At 54.4% G+C, this 17269-nt stretch overlaps 7 protein-coding genes across 7 annotated transcripts; 3 read left to right on the forward strand and 4 right to left on the reverse strand.

The window, feature by feature from the left end:
- Window positions 1–422: 422 nt before the first annotated feature.
- Window positions 423–1001, forward strand: BO86DRAFT_381488 (cell wall mannoprotein 1 family protein; the record flags this gene model as incomplete). Its single annotated transcript, XM_025670771.1, has 1 exon — window positions 423–1001. The coding sequence occupies one exon, from the start codon at window positions 423–425 to the stop codon at window positions 999–1001; it is 579 nt and encodes a 192-aa protein (XP_025525102.1).
- A 351-nt stretch (window positions 1002–1352) lies between these two features.
- BO86DRAFT_449835 (sedoheptulose 7-phosphate cyclase) lies at window positions 1353–2965 on the reverse strand (the record flags this gene model as incomplete). Its single annotated transcript, XM_025676754.1, has 4 exons — window positions 1353–1940; window positions 2017–2476; window positions 2531–2559; window positions 2618–2965. The coding sequence occupies 4 exons, from the start codon at window positions 2963–2965 to the stop codon at window positions 1353–1355; spliced, it is 1425 nt and encodes a 474-aa protein (XP_025525103.1).
- Window positions 2966–3864: 899 nt separating this feature from the next.
- Window positions 3865–6601, forward strand: BO86DRAFT_449836 (uncharacterized protein; the record flags this gene model as incomplete). Its single annotated transcript, XM_025676755.1, has 4 exons — window positions 3865–4119; window positions 4176–4730; window positions 4809–4862; window positions 5099–6601. 4 exons carry the CDS (start codon window positions 3865–3867, stop codon window positions 6599–6601), a joined length of 2367 nt encoding a protein of 788 aa, XP_025525104.1.
- Window positions 6602–7317: 716 nt separating this feature from the next.
- BO86DRAFT_367214 (uncharacterized protein) lies at window positions 7318–8731 on the forward strand (the record flags this gene model as incomplete). The annotated part of the gene is made up of 4 exons (XM_025670141.1): window positions 7318–7681; window positions 7755–8103; window positions 8168–8291; window positions 8351–8731. The coding sequence occupies exons 1-4, from the start codon at window positions 7606–7608 to the stop codon at window positions 8729–8731; spliced, it is 930 nt and encodes a 309-aa protein (XP_025525105.1). The 5' UTR covers window positions 7318–7605.
- Window positions 8732–10774: 2043 nt separating this feature from the next.
- Window positions 10775–12028, reverse strand: BO86DRAFT_436390 (uncharacterized protein). The gene has a single exon (XM_025676011.1). It carries the CDS (start codon window positions 11729–11731, stop codon window positions 10916–10918), a length of 816 nt encoding a protein of 271 aa, XP_025525106.1. The 5' UTR covers window positions 11732–12028; the 3' UTR covers window positions 10775–10915.
- Window positions 12029–12925: 897 nt separating this feature from the next.
- On the reverse strand, window positions 12926–14552 carry BO86DRAFT_319097 (Creatinase/aminopeptidase; the record flags this gene model as incomplete). Its single annotated transcript, XM_025668234.1, has 7 exons — window positions 12926–13119; window positions 13168–13327; window positions 13384–13495; window positions 13543–13624; window positions 13680–13778; window positions 13836–14244; window positions 14301–14552. The coding sequence occupies 7 exons, from the start codon at window positions 14550–14552 to the stop codon at window positions 12926–12928; spliced, it is 1308 nt and encodes a 435-aa protein (XP_025525107.1).
- A 230-nt stretch (window positions 14553–14782) lies between these two features.
- BO86DRAFT_343811 (Zn(II)2Cys6 transcription factor) lies at window positions 14783–16938 on the reverse strand. The gene is made up of 4 exons (XM_025669163.1): window positions 16754–16938; window positions 16148–16705; window positions 15944–16087; window positions 14783–15883 (listed from the first exon to the last, which is right to left on the reverse strand). The coding sequence occupies exons 1-4, from the start codon at window positions 16811–16813 to the stop codon at window positions 15017–15019; spliced, it is 1629 nt and encodes a 542-aa protein (XP_025525108.1). The 5' UTR covers window positions 16814–16938; the 3' UTR covers window positions 14783–15016.
- Between the last annotated feature and the right edge of the window lie 331 nt (window positions 16939–17269).

A 17269-nucleotide genomic window follows, 5' to 3' on the forward strand; every position in this document is an offset into this window, starting at 1 on the left:
ACATATTAACTCGTCCGCATCCGGCAATCCGCGATGCCAATCATCAGGGTCCCTGCGCGGGGTCCATGGGATCGGCAATGGGCAATGACGGGAAAGGTACCCGTTCGAGAAGATGATGGACGAGGGCTCTGCTCGAGGGCTGCTGGAGTGAAGTGGCAATGTATGTCCGAGGGGGTGGGTTCCTGCTCGAGCTGAGGCACTGCCTGTGGATGGGGATGGTCTCGTCCATCACAAGATCCCTGTCTGGCAATAAAAGAGGGGTAGCATAGATTGAGCTAGACGATGACACCCTTCAGAACAGTGCCCTAGATATAAGGACCCCAGCAACCCTGCTCGTGCGGGTGAAGCACGCTTCACGCTTCACGTCTTCCGCTCTTCCCACCTCAAGTGCAACCACCCTACAAGAAGCCAGCACCAGCAAAATGCTCAAACTCACCCTCCCCATCCTCCTCCTCACCCTCCTCCTCTCCCCTCTCTGGGCCAGTGCAACCCCCGCCGACTCTGCGGGTCTCACCAAACGCGACGCCTCCTCCGTCCTCGCCGCCGTCACCACCATCACAACGCAACTCACCACCCTGAACAAGACGGTGAGCGCCTACCCTGGCGGCATCGAGGGCTCGCTCAGCGCGCTGCAGATCCAAGCCGAGACGATCCAGCTCGAAGTCGACCTGAAGGCCGCGATCGTGGCCGCCAAGCGCTCAGCCAACTTTTCCGACACCGAGAGTCTCAGCGTGGCGCAGGCGTTCGTCGCGCTCGAGCCGACCATCGCCTCCACCCTCGCCAATCTGGTCGCCAAGAAACCCGAGTTCGATGACGGGCTGCTGGGCGTGGCGTCGCTGAGCTTTCTGGTGGAGTGGGATCTCGAGCAGTTGAGCTTCTTGTCGAGTCAGTTGGGCAAGGCTGTGCAGGAGAAGTTGTCGGCGACGTATGCCACGTTGGCGCCGTTGGTGTTGGATCAGATTGCGGCCGCGTTTGCGAGTGCGATTCAGGCTTATCAGTAGGTTGTGGGAGCGGGGAGGGGTTGTGTGGGGTGCGTGGGCTGGGCTTTGGGCTGTTGGGGTGTCTGCTTTGCGATTGTCCTGTGCGCTTCAATAGGCTAGAACTATGCTGTTGACGGCTTGGTCTCTAGTAGACTTGAAAGGCTGCTACTAATGGCCCAACTACGCACACCCTGATCGTCTGAATACAACATTGAGAATATAAGTGAACAAAATGTGCTGTATTAGGTATTTATCGTGTGCGACCTATATAATTCATTTCATAAAGCGATAACCCATTTCCCTCACGATGGTTTATGTTTATCATGCACGAACAGCCGGCTTCCAAAACTCCCGCCCTCTAACCAAACGCCTCTAATTGCGCAGCCCATTGGGGTATCCATTGGCCGCGATCTGACGGAACCCGTTCATCACGCCGTCGCTGAACACGTTCTTCTTCTCGTCGACCACACCGTTGATCTTCTTGCCCTCGGCCACGCCGTTGGTCTTCTTCTCGCCGCCGTCGACCATCTTCTGCTGCGCGTGGATCTGCGGGTCCACCGGCTGGTTGTTGATCGTGTAGCCCGTGTCGCTGGCGTCGACGTAGGCCTCGATCCCCGCCCCCTGCCGCGGGTACTCCTTCATCAGCTCCTTGTGCCGGCGCAGCGCCGCGAACATCTCCTCGTTGGTGACGTCGTTCAGGAACTTGCAGCTGCCCAGCGGGCAGGGCACGGCGGCGCGCAGCAAGCCATCGCGCGTCTTCAGGATCGCCTGCGTCGCTTTGTCGAGAATCTCCTCGTTGAAGAGCTCGTGGTCCATGGACAGCCCCGCGCGGGAGAACAGGTTGAGCAGTCGCCGGTGCTCGGCGTCGCTGAGCAGGCCCCGGATGTTGGCCAGCGTGGCCGAGTACGCCATGTCGATCGAGATGGCGTGACCGTGGCGAAGGGGCACGGGAGGTGCCAGCTGCAAGTATATACTGTCAGCAGACAAGAAACAGAAAATGGACAACCCTCTCCATAACACAATGAGGAAGGCTCACCTCGTGTAACGGGGACCAGGTGTGCCCGTACGCAATGACCCGGTCCAGCCCGATCTCATGCAAATTGGGCGACTCGAGCTTCAGCATCTCGAAGATGCCGTTGCGGTTGATCTCGTCCGCTGCCTTACGCACCTCGCCCGTCTCGTCCTGCGACCGCCCGAACTTGGTCGCGATCAGCCGCTCGCAGAACTCGTCCAGCAGGTCGAACGTGCGCAGGTGCGCGCAGCTCGAGATCTTGATCAGCTCCGCGAACCCGTTCCGCACCTGCGCCTCGGGCAGCGTACGCAGGAACCCGAAGTCCAGGAACGTGTGCATCGGCGCGTGGTAGGCACCCAGCCGGTTCTTGTAGTTGCCGTAGTTGACGGCCACCTTGATGCTGACGCTGGCGTCGATGAGGCCGATCACCGTGGTGGGGATGCGGATGTAGTTCGTGGTGCGGCGGTAGGCGGCACAGGCGAACCTGGGGTACGGGTTAGCCCTTAGGTTATGTTTGGAAGTTGGTGGTGGTTCTTACCCGGCAACATCGGTAACTAATCCTCCGCCCTATTGACCGTAGATTAGTAACTGCGTTATAGTGTCCAGCTTAGTGGATCAGACATACCACAACCAGTACGGGCTCCTTTCGGATGATTCCGAACTCGGTCATCGAGTCGACAATCTCAGTAAAGGTCTCCAATGACTTGGCCTTCTCGCCAATCATGGTCTGATGGATCTTCAGCTCCAGACCGTGGTGGTCAAAGTACGTCTGCATCTGCTCGCCGTAAAGATCGTAGATGTTCTTGTCCATGATGGCCAAGCAACGGCCCCAGCGCTCATAGAGGCCAGCCAACTGAGCGTTCTGGGGATCGAACACGCCATCGAGGAAGGTGAAATCGTACTCGATCTTCTCGTAGCCCTCGACGTGGAAGCCGTTCTTGGTCTCGGAGACCGTAGCCTTGAGGTCGGACATGGCTGCAGCAGTGTTGAATGAAGCACAACCGAGAAAGAGGAGTTGAGAAGTTGATGAATTTCCAAAAATTGACACGGAGGTTTGGGGATATATAACGATTGTTCACCTGCCACTCAGCTTGCCGGATGGAACACGTTGTCCTCAGATTGGCTCCTACGCTTGCAACCAGACCACGATCACGTCAACCGAGTGTACCAACATCGAACAGACACAGAATCCAATGAGGGACCATCGATCGATCGGGTTCACTCGGGGGATGGGACTGTTCGGAGAAACTCAAGCTTGGAGTCTCGTTGGTATGCATGACATAGTCATTGAAAAGCGGGTCCGCTAAGCCAATTGCCGCCAGAAAAGACGCCGCTTCCGGCCGTAGCTTCCGCTTCTGCAGCGATAAGGTTACACCACCAGGGGGACCCGCAGATCTAACCTTGATAAGCTTGTGAATTTCCGGGAGTCATTGACGACAAGAGAGTCAATGTCATCTCCCCCACGTCAAGACTTGGTAACCACGATCGGGAGTGTTGATCGATTGATTGGGGTCCACGCCGATCCTCCCTCCTCCACCCTGCTTTCTACCACCTCCCCTCCCCTCTCTTCCCCCGCCCCGGCCAGGACCCTGCCACCGGACGAGGGACTGGAATGCCCGGCTTTTACCCCTTGCAGTGTCCCGGGGACAGCCCATGACTCGAGGTTCGCTGGTTTTCCCTGTTTTGCGAATGAGACCCTGCCTCCATCCGGCTGGCTTGGCGATTTTTCCCTGGTGCAACGTGCCCAGCACACTAAATTTATCCCGATGATTACCACACCATCGACGGCTTCGATTCCGATGTGGTGGAGAGATTTCCCATATAGGCGCACAATCACCGGGTACCATCATGGCTGATCAGGACAGCGCGAAAATGACTAAGTTCGATCAGGCCAAAGCATACGCACCGCAGGAAGAGGGGACGGGGTTCTTCGACGACGGGCGCGAGATCGAGCTCCTCCATTTTGTGTACTCGCACCCCGACCTGGAAAACATCCGCGGCTCCCCGGAGAAGGTGCTCCAGGCGATCGACGAGTATGGGCGCACGAAGAAGTATCTCATGAATGTGGGCGAGGATAAGGGGCGGATTGTTTGCGATCTCATCGCAGAGGTCAAGCCTGAAGTCATGGTATGTCGATTGGCCTGACTGGCAGCGAGGACCGAGTTGTACTGATGCTTACGCAGGTGGAACTCGGCGGCTATGTTGGCTACTCCTGTGTGCTCTTCGGCGACGCAGTGCGCAAAGCCGGGGGCCAACGGTACTACAGTCTCGAGATGAATCCGGAGTTTGCGGCGGTGATCATGTCGCTAGTTGATCTGGCAGGTCTCTCGGATGTGGTCAAAGTGGTCGTCGGCTCGAGCGACGCTTCCATTGCGCGCCTGCACGCCCAGGGCCTGCTCAAGCACATCGATCTGATGTTCCTGGATCATTACAAGCCGGCGTACACGACGGATTTAAAGCTGTGCGAGGAGCTGCAGCTAATCACTCCGGGCTCTGTCCTGGCTGCGGACAATGTCATCAAGCCTGGTAATCCACCGTATCTGGAGTACGTCCGGGGCAGTGTGGAGGAGAAGAGGCGGAAATTGGGAGCGGTGGTGAAGAGCCAGAGCCTCCCAGGAAAGACCGTGAATCAATATCAGAAGAGATATGGGGAGATGAAATTCAACCAAAGCCCTGGCAATCCAAATCTGGTATACGAGAGCCAGTTGGTGCACAGTTTTGAGCCCACGGGTGTGCCGGTAAGACCATCTTCTACACAATTAAGGAACATGCACTGATGTCAGTATAGGACGGTGTGGAGATTACACGATGTGTAGGCGAGGAGAAGGAATAGTTCACGTACTGCAGTAGGAATGAAAGCGATGTTCACTGTGTGTTCTGTGTCTTCCGGATATATTATCCGTAGGGTCCCTAAATACCTTGTGTTGCACCGGTCGCGGCCATCGAAAAGCGATTGAATTCATAAGAGTCACGATGACGTTATGCGTATACTCCGTAGTAAAGTCTGGTGAGAGTAGTACCAGGTAGTAGCAGAAGGTAGGTATATGAAGAGATTCCATCCGCTACTCTCGCATCGAGGCCTCTTCCGCACGCGGCCAACTTTTAGTCCGGCCACCTTCCCACTATGGCTATTTTCCACCGCCACGAGCCGAAGAACATCCTCCTCATCCTCCTTAGTGTTCTCTGCCTCCCGATTTCTGCGACTATCACTCTTGCGTCTTTTCTCTACATCTGCGTCTCTAAAGATGAAGCAACACGGCCACAATTGCACGCGACCTCGCGTCGTAAAACCATACTCGTGACGGGGATTTCTATGACTAAGGGGCTTATAATCGCCCGGCTTCTCGTAAAGCACACCCCTCACCGCATCATCGCCGCCGACACAGAACCCATCCCGTTCACATCGCCAGGCCGCTATTCTCGCGCGATAGCTCAGTTCTACCGTCTCAGCTCCCCACAAGGCGCGAACACGAAGCCATACATTGACTCGCTGCTGGATCTCATAAGAAGAGAGGACGTGCACCTATGGATCAGCTGCAGCAGCGTCGTCGACGCGATCGAGGATGGCGAAGTGATGCGATCGGCGCAGAAGGAAAGGCGGAAACGATTCCACGCGGTGCAGTTCGACAGTGATGTGGTGAACAAGCTGCACGAGAAGGACGCCTTCATCGAGTACATCCAGAACATCGGACTGCTAGTCCCAGAGTCTCATCGCTGTACATCTGCCGCGCAAGTCGAGGATATTCTCACCAAGTCCGCCTCACGGAACGGCACCGAGAAACCCAAAGGAGGGAGCAAGAGATTCATCTTGAAACCGATCGGGGTCGACGACAAGGCTCGAGCCCAGATGATGACGCTGCTCCCTTTGTCCGCGGGACCCAAGGCTACCGCCTCCTACCTGTCGACGCTGAACATCTCCTCGTCCAACCCCTACATCCTCCAGCAATACATCACCGGCCCGGAGTACTGCACGCACTCCCTCGTCGTCCGCGGGGAGGTCAAGGCCTTCGTCTCCTGCCCCTCCTCCGACCTACTGATGCACTACGCCCCACTCCCCGCGGACGCGCCCCTGAACACGAAGATGCTCGACTTCACCAAGCGCGTCGCCGAGGATGGCGGTGAGGAGTTCACGGGACATCTGAGCTTCGACTTTCTGGTCGAGGGCGAAGGGCAGGATGCAAGACTCTACCCGATCGAATGTAACCCGCGCGCGCACACGGCGGTGGTTCTCTTCCAGGACACACCCGTGATGGCGGAGGCATACCTGTCTTGCTTCGAGTCGGAGCTTACCATGCGTAAACCGCTGGTGGTGCCTGCGCAGCCCGCGCACAGCTACTACTGGATCGGGCATGATCTTGTGACTCTGCTGCTCATCCCAGCCCTCACACTTCTGTTTGGAGAGGGGAGTGTGGAAGAGGTGAAGAGTGGGCTCGAGACGCTGTGGGAGCATCTCGTGCATTGGCGGGACGGGACCTACGTGGCGTGGGATCCGGTGCCGTTCTTCGTGCTGTATCATGTGTATTGGCCGAGTCGGTTCTTGGAGTCTTTGGTGAGGGGGAAAGAGTGGAGTCGAATTAATGTTAGCACCACCAAGATGTTTGCTTGTTAGTCATGATGGTGCATGTTCTGCCGGCTCTTTCAGATTCGCATCGAGGTATTCGTGACATTCGTTGAGATCGTTACCCGGAAAGCTCTTTTGTGAAGTAGAGATTTCCATGAGGCGGTTGAAATACACATTGGACTCATTCTTGACGCTATCCGCGCATACAGGATCAGCTTGTCATACCGATATCTTAATTGGCGAGCCTCTAGTGCAAGTAGTCACGTGTACCATCGGCGCCGTGGGCGAGGCCTGACGGCTGTTCAACTGTGATCAGAATGTGAATCAATTGCCCTTCTCATGTAGCAGAGAGTGTGGTCTTTGTCCGCAGGTGAGCGACTCAATAAGAAAATCAACTGGAACTGTACAGTCTTCCCCGAGCATTGCGACCGCAGAGAGTCAATCCTGGGAGGCTCGGCCCCGGAGACGGGGATGGACGCTTGGTTCACACTGCGAGAGTGGTTCGGTGCCGATGCATCAAGCTTCCCACAGCCACTCGGACGCAGTCTAGCCGGTAGCTTCTATTTTGCGATATCTCAATTTTCCACGGATGGGTCAGAGAAAGAAAATCCTTGTCCTCTTCTGGAGTTTCAATCCTAGGAGAGAACTAAAATTTGATCCCAACAAGCCAGTATGAGATAAAGCCGACACGAGGCCGGGTTGCGAGGGGCTGGGCGAGTCGTTCCGTTTGCGCCTTGTTTGTCATGTTTGCTCGTAGTGGGACAGCAACCGCTGCGCTTGACCATTGGTCAACATAGTCTCGTCAATGTTTGGCTCCTTGATCATCGTTCTGTGCTTCATGTTCTTGCCCAAAGTACAGACATCATTCTCATGGCTCTCTGTCCGCTGCAGGGTTCTCTTCGGTAGCGGTAGCTCTGCAATAGAGTAGGGCTCATGCTACTGAGCGTGTCATCAAGGTTATTTCCACGCCTATCAAGACCCACCGGTCCACAGTGGATTTACCCATACTCTCATCTAGATCAGAAGTGGGTTGCCAGCAAAACAGATCTGGCATGTCAGCAACTATTGTCGCCAGGGTTGTGCCTCTTAATGCTCTGATACCAAGAGTGCTAGACGTGGAATGTGAAGGTACACCCATTCCAGGGATTGCCGCTCTGCAGTTCGGATTAGTTTCCAGACAATGCTGACGGATATTCCGTAGAGAGGGACATAGAGACTTTGACCCCCTGGGTCTTTAGACACACCAACCTTGCCCAAGAAGACTGCTTGGACAGCTGGCCCGATGAAGACCTGACGTCGTCCTTGCTCTTTGACGAACTCTTTTCTTACCAGTCGACCATTCGAGCCCGCTCTTCCCAGCAGGATGAGAGAGGAATCGAGCGTGCGCTAAGGCCGAGTGCGAATATCACGTTGCCCCTCAAGAACTGGGAAATTAAGGATAGATATGATCACCTGGCATCTACTCGATCGCAAGGCTGGATTCTAAGGATGTTGATGAAGACCGTGTACGCGAGTCTGGACGGCGTGCGGAAGCAAGACCCCGAAGTCCGGTGAGCAGCTCGCCAGAAGTCTAGATGGACTGGATCTCACTTTTATAACTCGTTGACCCAAAAGATTCTCGGTTTACGCCTCGAAAATGAAATACGTGATTGGTGGTACACAGTACAGCGCTAGGTCGGAGGGCGAGGTTACTGTCGGTCCTCGAGGGAGGAGCATCCCGATAATCTCGTATACTGGTGTATGTGATTCTCTCCGTTCCTTCTCATATGACTGGTGGTAGTAATTTGTATGTCAAAGTGGTGGATTGGCCAAACGTGGGATGAATTTCTTCAAGAGACTCTCGGTGTGATGCTCGGTCAGCTCGCGCAGAACATTGGTGTGTGGAAGGATGATAGACTGCCGCAGGAAGAAGAGGTCTTTGTTGTTGGATTCCACGGGTATGGTATCCATATTGCGCGTGGAGTGTTTACAAGGGATGCTGTGAACAGGGTCCATTCGAGAGGTTGTTCTGCCGATGAAACCTTTGAGGTGGAGTTTACACGGAATTACAATCTCTGTCGGAAGGAGGAGTGGGACGGCGCTATGCGTGCACTTAGTAGGCTATTTCGGTATCTTTTGAGTGGTGATGCGAAAGTGAGTGGGCGGTTGGTACACGCAGAGGGGAGGTCCCCCGAGTGATGACGGTGCCTTGCAACTTGCTATGATAGAGGGTATAACCTTGTGTGGGAAGCGAAAGCTAGAATTTGGAAAGGACGATACATCCCGTGCATCATCGCATTGCTCGAGAGAGCCATTGGAAATGCGATAGTCCGTGCCGCATGATTGTGAATGCTGAGGGGGAAAGTCGGGATCACGAAGAACATTTCTGGAACGCGGGAATCCGGGGGCGAGGGGGGAGTTTATACTCCGAGGGCAGATGCGCGCCTTCCCAATTCGGCTCCGCCGATGCGCCGTGGGCGACAGGCCAACTCCACCGGCGGGCGCCGCGCCCAGCACTTCGTAGCAAATAAAATGCGGTGAGATGATTTCCAGCCGAATGGCGGTAGATGATTAATTGATTGGAAGTCGTCTGCTAGGATTCTCCGTCCGTCCGATCAATCCACTCTCAGCTGCGCCGGATCTTCTTCGGCGGGACTATTGAATGCAGCATGCATATGCGACCAAAAGGGGAACTACACAAGCAAGCCCAGTCAGGTACTACGAGGTTGCGAGATAGCTTCCCCGGTATAGTTGCGGGTGAGGGACGTTGGTAAGGACCCTGGCTTTACAGGCCAGTCCACCTTCCGCCCATTCCTGCTAGAAGTGGAGATCTGCCACCACACCAACAACCAGGGCGACTATATCGGCGCCATACGTCTCATACGTCTCATACGTCTCACCTGGTATGTTGATGAGGGCAAGGACTCTGGCTCTCTCGGGGCGGACCTGGCATCCGCAACGAAGTACGAGCTCAATCTCCAAGCTGGAGAGCATAAGACCTCGATCTTGCTGGCTCCGTCGCTTGCCTCTAGCGACTACCTGGGCTCTGGATGTCGAGTTGGACCCAATGTCCGACCTCGTCTCGTACGCCTCGAGATCGGGGACGACCGCGCCAGAGCCAGGTCGCCGTGCCCATCACGATCCAGAAATCGTCTGCGGCCAGCTCTTCATGGTAGCTCTTTAGAGCCTTCTCTCAAAGAGGGGACGGTCTCGCGTCTGGGTAGACCTTGGGTCATGAGGAACAGAAGAGAGTCTTTTTGCAGCGTGCGTCTAAAAGAGAATAATTCGTGAATATAGGGAGAGCAAGACTCCCCGTGATGTTTTACGAGATAGACAAGGAATCAATGTCCTTAGGTTATCCTTCTCCGCTCGAGGGGGAGGGGAACTCCAGTCGCGGCCCGTTTCCCGAACGTGCAGGAGGTGCTTGTAACTTACTTGTTGGAACTTGTAATTCTTGGCGTTGGCGGCGGGGTGCGCCGATAGCTTGTTCGGGACTGCAAATCAGAGAGAATCTTTACGCGCTCGCGATGGTCGATATCACGTCAACTCTCATCCATACAGCATCCTTATCTGCCTATCACAATTCACATCTTGTGAAGCAGCTACTAGGTAGTTCAAAAGCTTGTTAAGGATTACAGTCTGTAGTGTATTATTTCTTCCTGTATTTAGTATCTCTTGTCTCGTTGTTAAACATGGATGCACCTGTCAACAACTTCTTGACCGGTCGGACGCTAGTTCATTCAATGCCCACGAAACAATCAAGAATCTAAGTCTCTGACTCGTTTCTCTCCCCATTACAAAATGGGCCCTTTGAATCCGAGTGTTTCTGGATTCACTATGTTCAGTCCCAGTGCCATGTCTTTGGCATCCAAGGCAATATATTTGCTTGACAGATGAAGGCAGTGATGGACTGGAATTCGATCTGATTCTGTAGGTGCTCTGCACCTGGCTGTGATGATTGAGTAGGGACTATGACCTGCGCAGCCCTGAGAGCTGATTTCCAGCCATGGAAGAAGCTGTCTGGCTGGTGATGACTAAAACCCCAAGGGTAATCGGTTCTGCAGTTTCGATTCCGAGTTGTGGTCTCGTGTGCTGCGAGTGGGCAGTGAATCGAGCATGCATATCACCACCAAGCGACAACTTGACTTGTCGACGAAAGACATGTTCCCCACACATTCACAGTAGATGTCCGTCCTAGTGTAGGATAGCAGCACACTGCAAATGCACACGACTGGCAATTGTGGGCGTCTTGAATCCGACCGGCCTGAACTGAGCCATAAGGCTCTGAAGGCCCCAGCTCTTGAAACCGTGACAACCATTATTGATATCTGCATTATAATATTTACCATCGATTACCTGAATCGATGAAAGTCTCCCGACACCCTAACTCAGCACCGTCATCGCCGAGTCCTGCTCGGGCTCATAGTTCACGAACGAGACCAGCCGCGACAGCACGGCGAACTCCAGCTTGAACTTGATGGTATAGAAGAAAGTCTTGAGCGAGACCTGAATAATGTAGATATTGAGGTACTCGAGGACGAGCAGGGAGATGTCCATGAGGATGATGGCGGCGTTGATGCCCAGCAGCTGGTACATGATGAGGGAGCGGCGCTTGCTGCGGTTGGGGTAGAGGGTGAGCAGGCGGACGGTCTGGACGAGGAAGATGGCGGAGATGATGACCTCCTGGGTGAAGAAGACGGTCATCTGCAGCTTCTCCCAGATGGTGTAGATGCGCATGTAGCGGCTCCCGGAGTCGTCGGCGATCACGCCGTACGAGAACACGATGTGCGGGATCTGGATGATGATCGCGTCCACGACGATCATCGTGAGCACGCTGCGCAGCACCACCGCGTTGCGCACCACCAGGTGCAGCCGCGAGTATAGCACCACCGACTGCCCGGTCACCATGATCGCCCAGCCGAAGGTCGTCAGCGTGACGGACAGGTAGATCGGCGCCAGCTTGAAGTATTTCAGGAGGAGGCCCAGCGACTGCGGGACGATGCCCAGGCTGGTCGAGAGGAGGAGACTCCAGAAGTAGAGCCCCGCGTAGTGGTGGAAGGTCACGAAGATGAGCAGGATGAGTTCGAGAGCGCTGTACAGGGCGCAGCCGAGCAAGGTCGCTAGTGTCGCTTGGAGAGCTAAGCTGTCGCCGGTGTAGTGGCCGGCGATGCCCTGGATGGGCGCGGAGTCGTTGGCCATGGTTGGGGGGGAGGGAGGATCAGGCAGAGACGCGGAGCTCGAACCTCTTCTGCCTGCGACTGTCCATTCTCAAGGAAGTGTAGTCGCTGCAGTCACTTCAGCAGCATGGTGGTAGGGCAAGTAATAAGGAATGCAGGTGAGTCGACGGGAGAAGCAAACGTGCGGAGGTGAAGAAGCAGAAATTCACCGGGAGGGACTCTTCGCTCAGGTGACCAGCCTACGATCCATGGACCGGCCAGTCCGCCAGCTCGGAAAAGACGTGCCTGCAACACACTGCACACACTCTCTCTTCCTAAAATTGTGGGGTGCGTTTGTCAAAAATCCGGGGCAAAGGAACCTAACCCTGCCAGGGCCGGCCTAATCTTTTAGCTTGCTTTTGCCGACCGATCGGCGCCGATCCATGCCTGTCCAGTCACATTCCATTCTGCAGGCCCCGATCTCCCTCCGCATTCGGACCCTCAGCTGCGCTCAGGCTGTCTGTCTGTCTGTTTGACAGCCCAATTTTGGACCTGCCTGGGCAACAAACAAGTGGCCATCAGAATTCAACGGAGGTGCAGCACAAGAGTCAAGCTATGCTTGGCAAAGCATAGCCCTGAGCTTTATGCACAGAACTGACTTCTGATTAGTACTCTTACTGTCTGGTCCTATACCTCTACTCTGCCACTTTTGGTGGAGAATCAAGATTCTAGTCGATCCATTCTGGTGGTGCTGGTGGTGCTGCTGCTGCTCCTCGTCAACCTTTGGAGGGTTCAAACTTTGTGTGCGCCAAGCCTTATATAAGCAGTGTTCCACAGAAGCGGTTAGCCGTATTTGGGCCGACATGCGCACGCCTGCTTCGCGAGGCACCTACGGATTACTCACACAGCAGATTGGCAATGTGGAGTGAAATCTCAATTGCCGACCGTTGAACAAATGTTGCATACCTAGGTAGCTCACCGGTCGTCCTATGTCTCTTCTACTGCCATATCCCCACGAAACATTCATCCGTGGCAACGTTCTCAACTAACTTCAGGCCTCCCGATGGTCTATCCCTACTCAGCAGAAGGAAGCGAGCCAAGAATCCACTGCAGCAACCCGAGCACCCCCTTCACCATTTCGGTGGCAAAATCAATGCAACAGCCCCATCACCACGCAAATTAACCAACAGCAGCATCGCACACTCGCCGGGCCCCGTTAACTGTCCTGTCGATCATCTCATGGGTCCCATGGGCCGATGGCTCGCTGTCCTGTCAACAATTCCGCAGTATCATTCTCCCGCACTAGGAAGATGTCCTCGTGGCGGACTCCAAACTTGTCTACCAGGTACACACCCGGCTCGGAGGTGAAGGTCATCCCCGCTCGAAGGACCGTCTCATGGTTGCCCTTGTTGAGGTAAGGGCTCTCATGCGCTGTGGATGTTAGTCCCTCCACACTGTATGCGGGGAAGATTGGCCTACCCTTAATGCCAATCCCGTGTCCGACGCGGTGCGTAAACGCATCGCCATATCCCGCTGCACTGATGACAGCACGAGCGGCAATATCCACACTAGCCGCCGTGGCATTGACGATAAATCGGTCGATAGACTTGGTTTGCGCTTCGAAAACGATGTCCCAGACCTGTTACGGTTAGTGCCGTCCGACCCAAAGACTAAGGAAGAATGAAGGGAATTTACATCGAGTTTCTCTCTCATCCAATCGGGTACAGTAGCATCAGATGCCGGTCGTTCCAGGAACGGAGGAAAGAATGTGCGACAGATGTCAGACGAATAACCCATCAGATGGGCCCTGAGACCGTTAGACCAAATCCCCGCATCGCTGAGTTGAATACGAACCCAACATCTATCAAGACAAATGTCTCCGCTTCCAGCACCTTTGACCCATTGGTTCCACCATGAGGATTCGCGGCATTCTCGTCTATCGCAGTTGTCAGCCCAAGTCCATGTTTCCATTGGGGTTCTTGATTCCATACCAAATAACACAATGTCAAAAAATGGTTCCAATCCAGCGGAGAGGAGAGTCTTATCCAATACGCGTGCGATCTCGCTTTCAGTCAGCCCAGGAGACAGGCCTGTCTTGACTTAGCATTTGGCTTCTTTGGCAAGATCAAATCCACTCGCCTACTCACACTTTCTCATTTGCCGGACCGCCTCCACTGTCCCTGTATTCACTGCTCTCAGGATTCCAATCTCCTTCTCCGATTTGATCTGTCGCACCCGCTCCACCTCGCCCTGAAGACCAGCCACGTGGAACCCGGCCCGACCAAGCCCACGCTGAATGAAATCCCGCATCTCTTCATCAACCATGAGATGCGGTGTGCGGCGAAGGCGCGAGAATGTTTCAGCGGTTTTAAGAGTCTCATACGGATCCCAGTGCTCTTCCCACGGGATGATATCGATCGCCTCAGTGAACGGCATCCCGAGGAGTCGTGCCCGCTCCGCTTCGAACGAGGGGCAGAGGAACGACGATTTGGATTTGACTTTACCAGAGGGGAGACGCTCAGGTTGCACCACGAGCAGGAAAGGGCGCTCTTCGGGCTTTAAGGTTTTAGCGGACCGCAAACACATGGCAGCATTCAGATCATGGCACACACCTCCCAGACTTCCCATTCGGGCTGGCTGATGTTGGCGTAGTATTTGAATATGTATCCTGGCTCAACCACAAAAGCATCCACACCGTCGGCCACGAGGGCCAGCGCCAAGCGGTCGCGGCGATCTTCGAAGTCTTCCACCGTCATTGGAATGGCCGTGCCAAGGAAGGGGTATCCCGTTCCACGGAAATTGTCAATCGAGCATTTCTCGAAGTTATCCAGTGAGGTGGGGCGCGAAGCCGGTTGAATTCGCATCGTGCCACTAAAGTTCTATTTATCGGTCAGAACGAGGACTTGGGAGTACTTGAAATCGTACCCGGAAGAGGGAATATATGCCCATTCCAAGAAGAATGAGACCCATTACTGCACGCAGCCATCGTTGACGATGTAGCGGCTTCAACTGGCCCCCCTCCAGACTTTGATAATTTCGATAGTACTTCTCCATTCTTGTGATGCGTGGGGATGAAGTGGCGGGAAGATTCGACCTTAAGTAGGAGCGGGGAAGATGGCCGATTTCCCCGCACGGCTGGTCTCCTCCAACCAGAAGCCCAGTCGACCTTATCAATGACCTGAAGTAGTCATCCACAGCTCAAGTCACGGTGACAACGATAAACATCGATAACAACCTCTACTCGAATCAGCACTGCACAGGTACAGGTCATGTCGAAGGCGAGACCGCCCAACGCCAGATTTGAACAAATTGTCCAATGCTCCACTGTTCACTGGTTCATCTTTGATTGGTGCTTTTTCATGCCTCTCACATTCAAGAGCAGTCTGGGTTCAGATGGAACGTCGCCTTGACTATCCCCGTGCAAATTATCAATAGCCTGCAGTTCTTGCTTCAGCCAGTTGAGAGACACGTCTCCAAGCAAGTAATTTGTCATAGACAGTGCCTGTTGAACTCCTACGCGTCTACCAATTTCATTCAAGCGACTCGTAATCCAGGCTTTCATGCGGGGCGTGCTTCCAACACAGTCGGATGCGACAAACAGCGTCCAGTGTAAACGGATCAACCCCGATGCATCAATCAGCGATTTGTCAGAGTGAGCCGACTTGAAGAAGTAAGGGACACCGGCGCATACTTCCTCCGCTAGCTGACGGGTGACTGCAGCGCTCTGACGAATCGTCGCCCAGAGTTCATTGTTGTTGCCTCTCGATCGCCTCCACAATCGCTCGCAGACAGCGGCAATCACTTCGTGAATAACAATCCGCGTCAATCTGTACGTGTTCCACATGACAGCAATGCCAATCTCGGGGTACTCGTGGTAGTAATCGCCGTAAACATGCTGCTCAGAAGGCTTGTTCTTACTGGTGACTGCGGCGTCAAGCACTGAGTACTGCCAGCCTTGGCCGACGGTTAAGGCCCACGCAGCCAGCATAGCGTCCAATTGTAGTGCCTCTTGTATAGTTTCATGAGGGGTCTTGGCTCTCCGACCCACTTGTGCGCACAGCTCGCTGACCTTGGCCAGATACTTGAAGAATGATTCCATGGGGGACTGCTGTGGTCCCCGCATGCCGACTGTCTCCTCCGACAAGGCCATCAGCCATGCAGGAGTGGACTTCTTTCGGTACAAATTACTTAAAGTCTGCGCGGTCGGTAAATAGTTAGAACCACAAGCGGTGGCTCACGGGGCATATAGACTCACATATTGGCCGCGTAACTGTGTGAATAGGGCGAGTCCGACCGGGCTTCGTAGCTGCTCCGACCCGCGTAGCTTGATGAGGGCCATCGCACCTTCGATGTGATCTGCCCAGCGCACCATCAGCGAATGGCTCTGGCAGGTTATGATCTGAGATCATTAGGGTCAGCAAGCAATAAAACGGACTTGATATAAGCGTGGGCAGCGCACCTCGTACAGTCCCAAGACAAGAACCGCAGCGAGCGTGGCATCAGACTTGGCAGTGATGGTATCTTGCAGGGCAGTATTTGTCTCTGATAGTGCGATAGTATACTGTTGACGTGCCGCACGGGTAAGGTGAGGATTCCCGTGAATGTTGCCTAGTGCTGCCAGCCCCATGGCATTGATGGACGCCATGACAGCGGGACTCGGCTCCTGTTGTAGTAGGGAGGGTAGAAACGACAGGTGCCCAGAAACCGAGCGACGGGCCGATCCGACATGATAGGTCAGGACATAAGTAATGCCTTGGTCAATTATCGGTGTGGACATAGGCTGCAGGGCGAAAAGGTTATAAGCATTTTCGTCGGAGGATGATGATGATGCGATCTCCGACGCATCTGCCCAAGGGGATACGCTGGTGTATTCTGATTGCGGTTGCGGACGACGATTGGCCTTCTCGACCACTTCGGCAGTCTGATCATGGAAACTAAGAGCGGTTACATCGCGGTATCCGGTGCAGTTCCGCTTGGCTCGCAGACAGGAGGAACACGAGGGCCGTTTCTGGTCGCACTACAGATCTTTTAGCTCGTATAGAGAAGGTAGTCATGATAGGTATACCTTGAGCCGGCGGGCCCGGCACCAAGAACAGGCTGCACTGGGTTTCCCGCGGTAGACCATGACAGGACCGAAGTGGTTTCCTAAGAGAGCAATCAACACGATAACCTCTGAAGAGACTTGGCAAGTCTTATATCCGATGCAAGTGAACGAAGATGGAGGATGGCTGACAAAACGAGATCAAGGAGATGGGAGGTTCGAGAGAAAAAGAGTCGATGTGATCGCCGCTCTCCCCGCCGCGGGGCAGTAAGCGCTCCTTCCAGATTGGGGAATATCGAAGTGGTTACTGAATTGAGACTAGTGCTGACTGCGGGACACGACACACGCTAAGCTTTTCTTGGATTACAAGTAGGCACGCACTTCCAACTGAGGTGTAAGGTTGCTCTCAGCCTTGTGAACAACTGACTGAATTATACAGCACAGTTCAGACATTCTACTCTGGCCGGCCTCGCCGACTTGGGCTAGGCAGCCATCGAGCTGGTTTCCATCTATCCTTCAACTAATCAACGCTTGTCATGT

Source organism: Aspergillus japonicus (assembly GCF_003184785.1).
Source record: "Aspergillus japonicus CBS 114.51 unplaced genomic scaffold BO86scaffold_48, whole genome shotgun sequence".
Classification (NCBI taxonomy): Eukaryota; Fungi; Ascomycota; class Eurotiomycetes; order Eurotiales; family Aspergillaceae; genus Aspergillus; species Aspergillus japonicus.

Coding starts and splice junctions, on each gene's coding strand:
- BO86DRAFT_436390 (XM_025676011.1), bottom strand. CDS start 11,731: ATGGCCAACGACTCCGCGCCCATCCAGGGCATCGCCGGCCACTACACC.
- BO86DRAFT_343811 (XM_025669163.1), bottom strand. CDS start 16,813: ATGGTCTACCGCGGGAAACCCAGTGCAGCCTGTTCTTGGTGCCGGGCC. Junction 16,088..16,147: donor TTGTCTTGGGACTGTACGAG/GTGCGCTGCCCA, acceptor TAATGATCTCAG/ATCATAACCTGCCAGAGCCA. Junction 15,884..15,943: donor CACAGTTACGCGGCCAATAT/GTGAGTCTATAT, acceptor CCGACCGCGCAG/ACTTTAAGTAATTTGTACCG.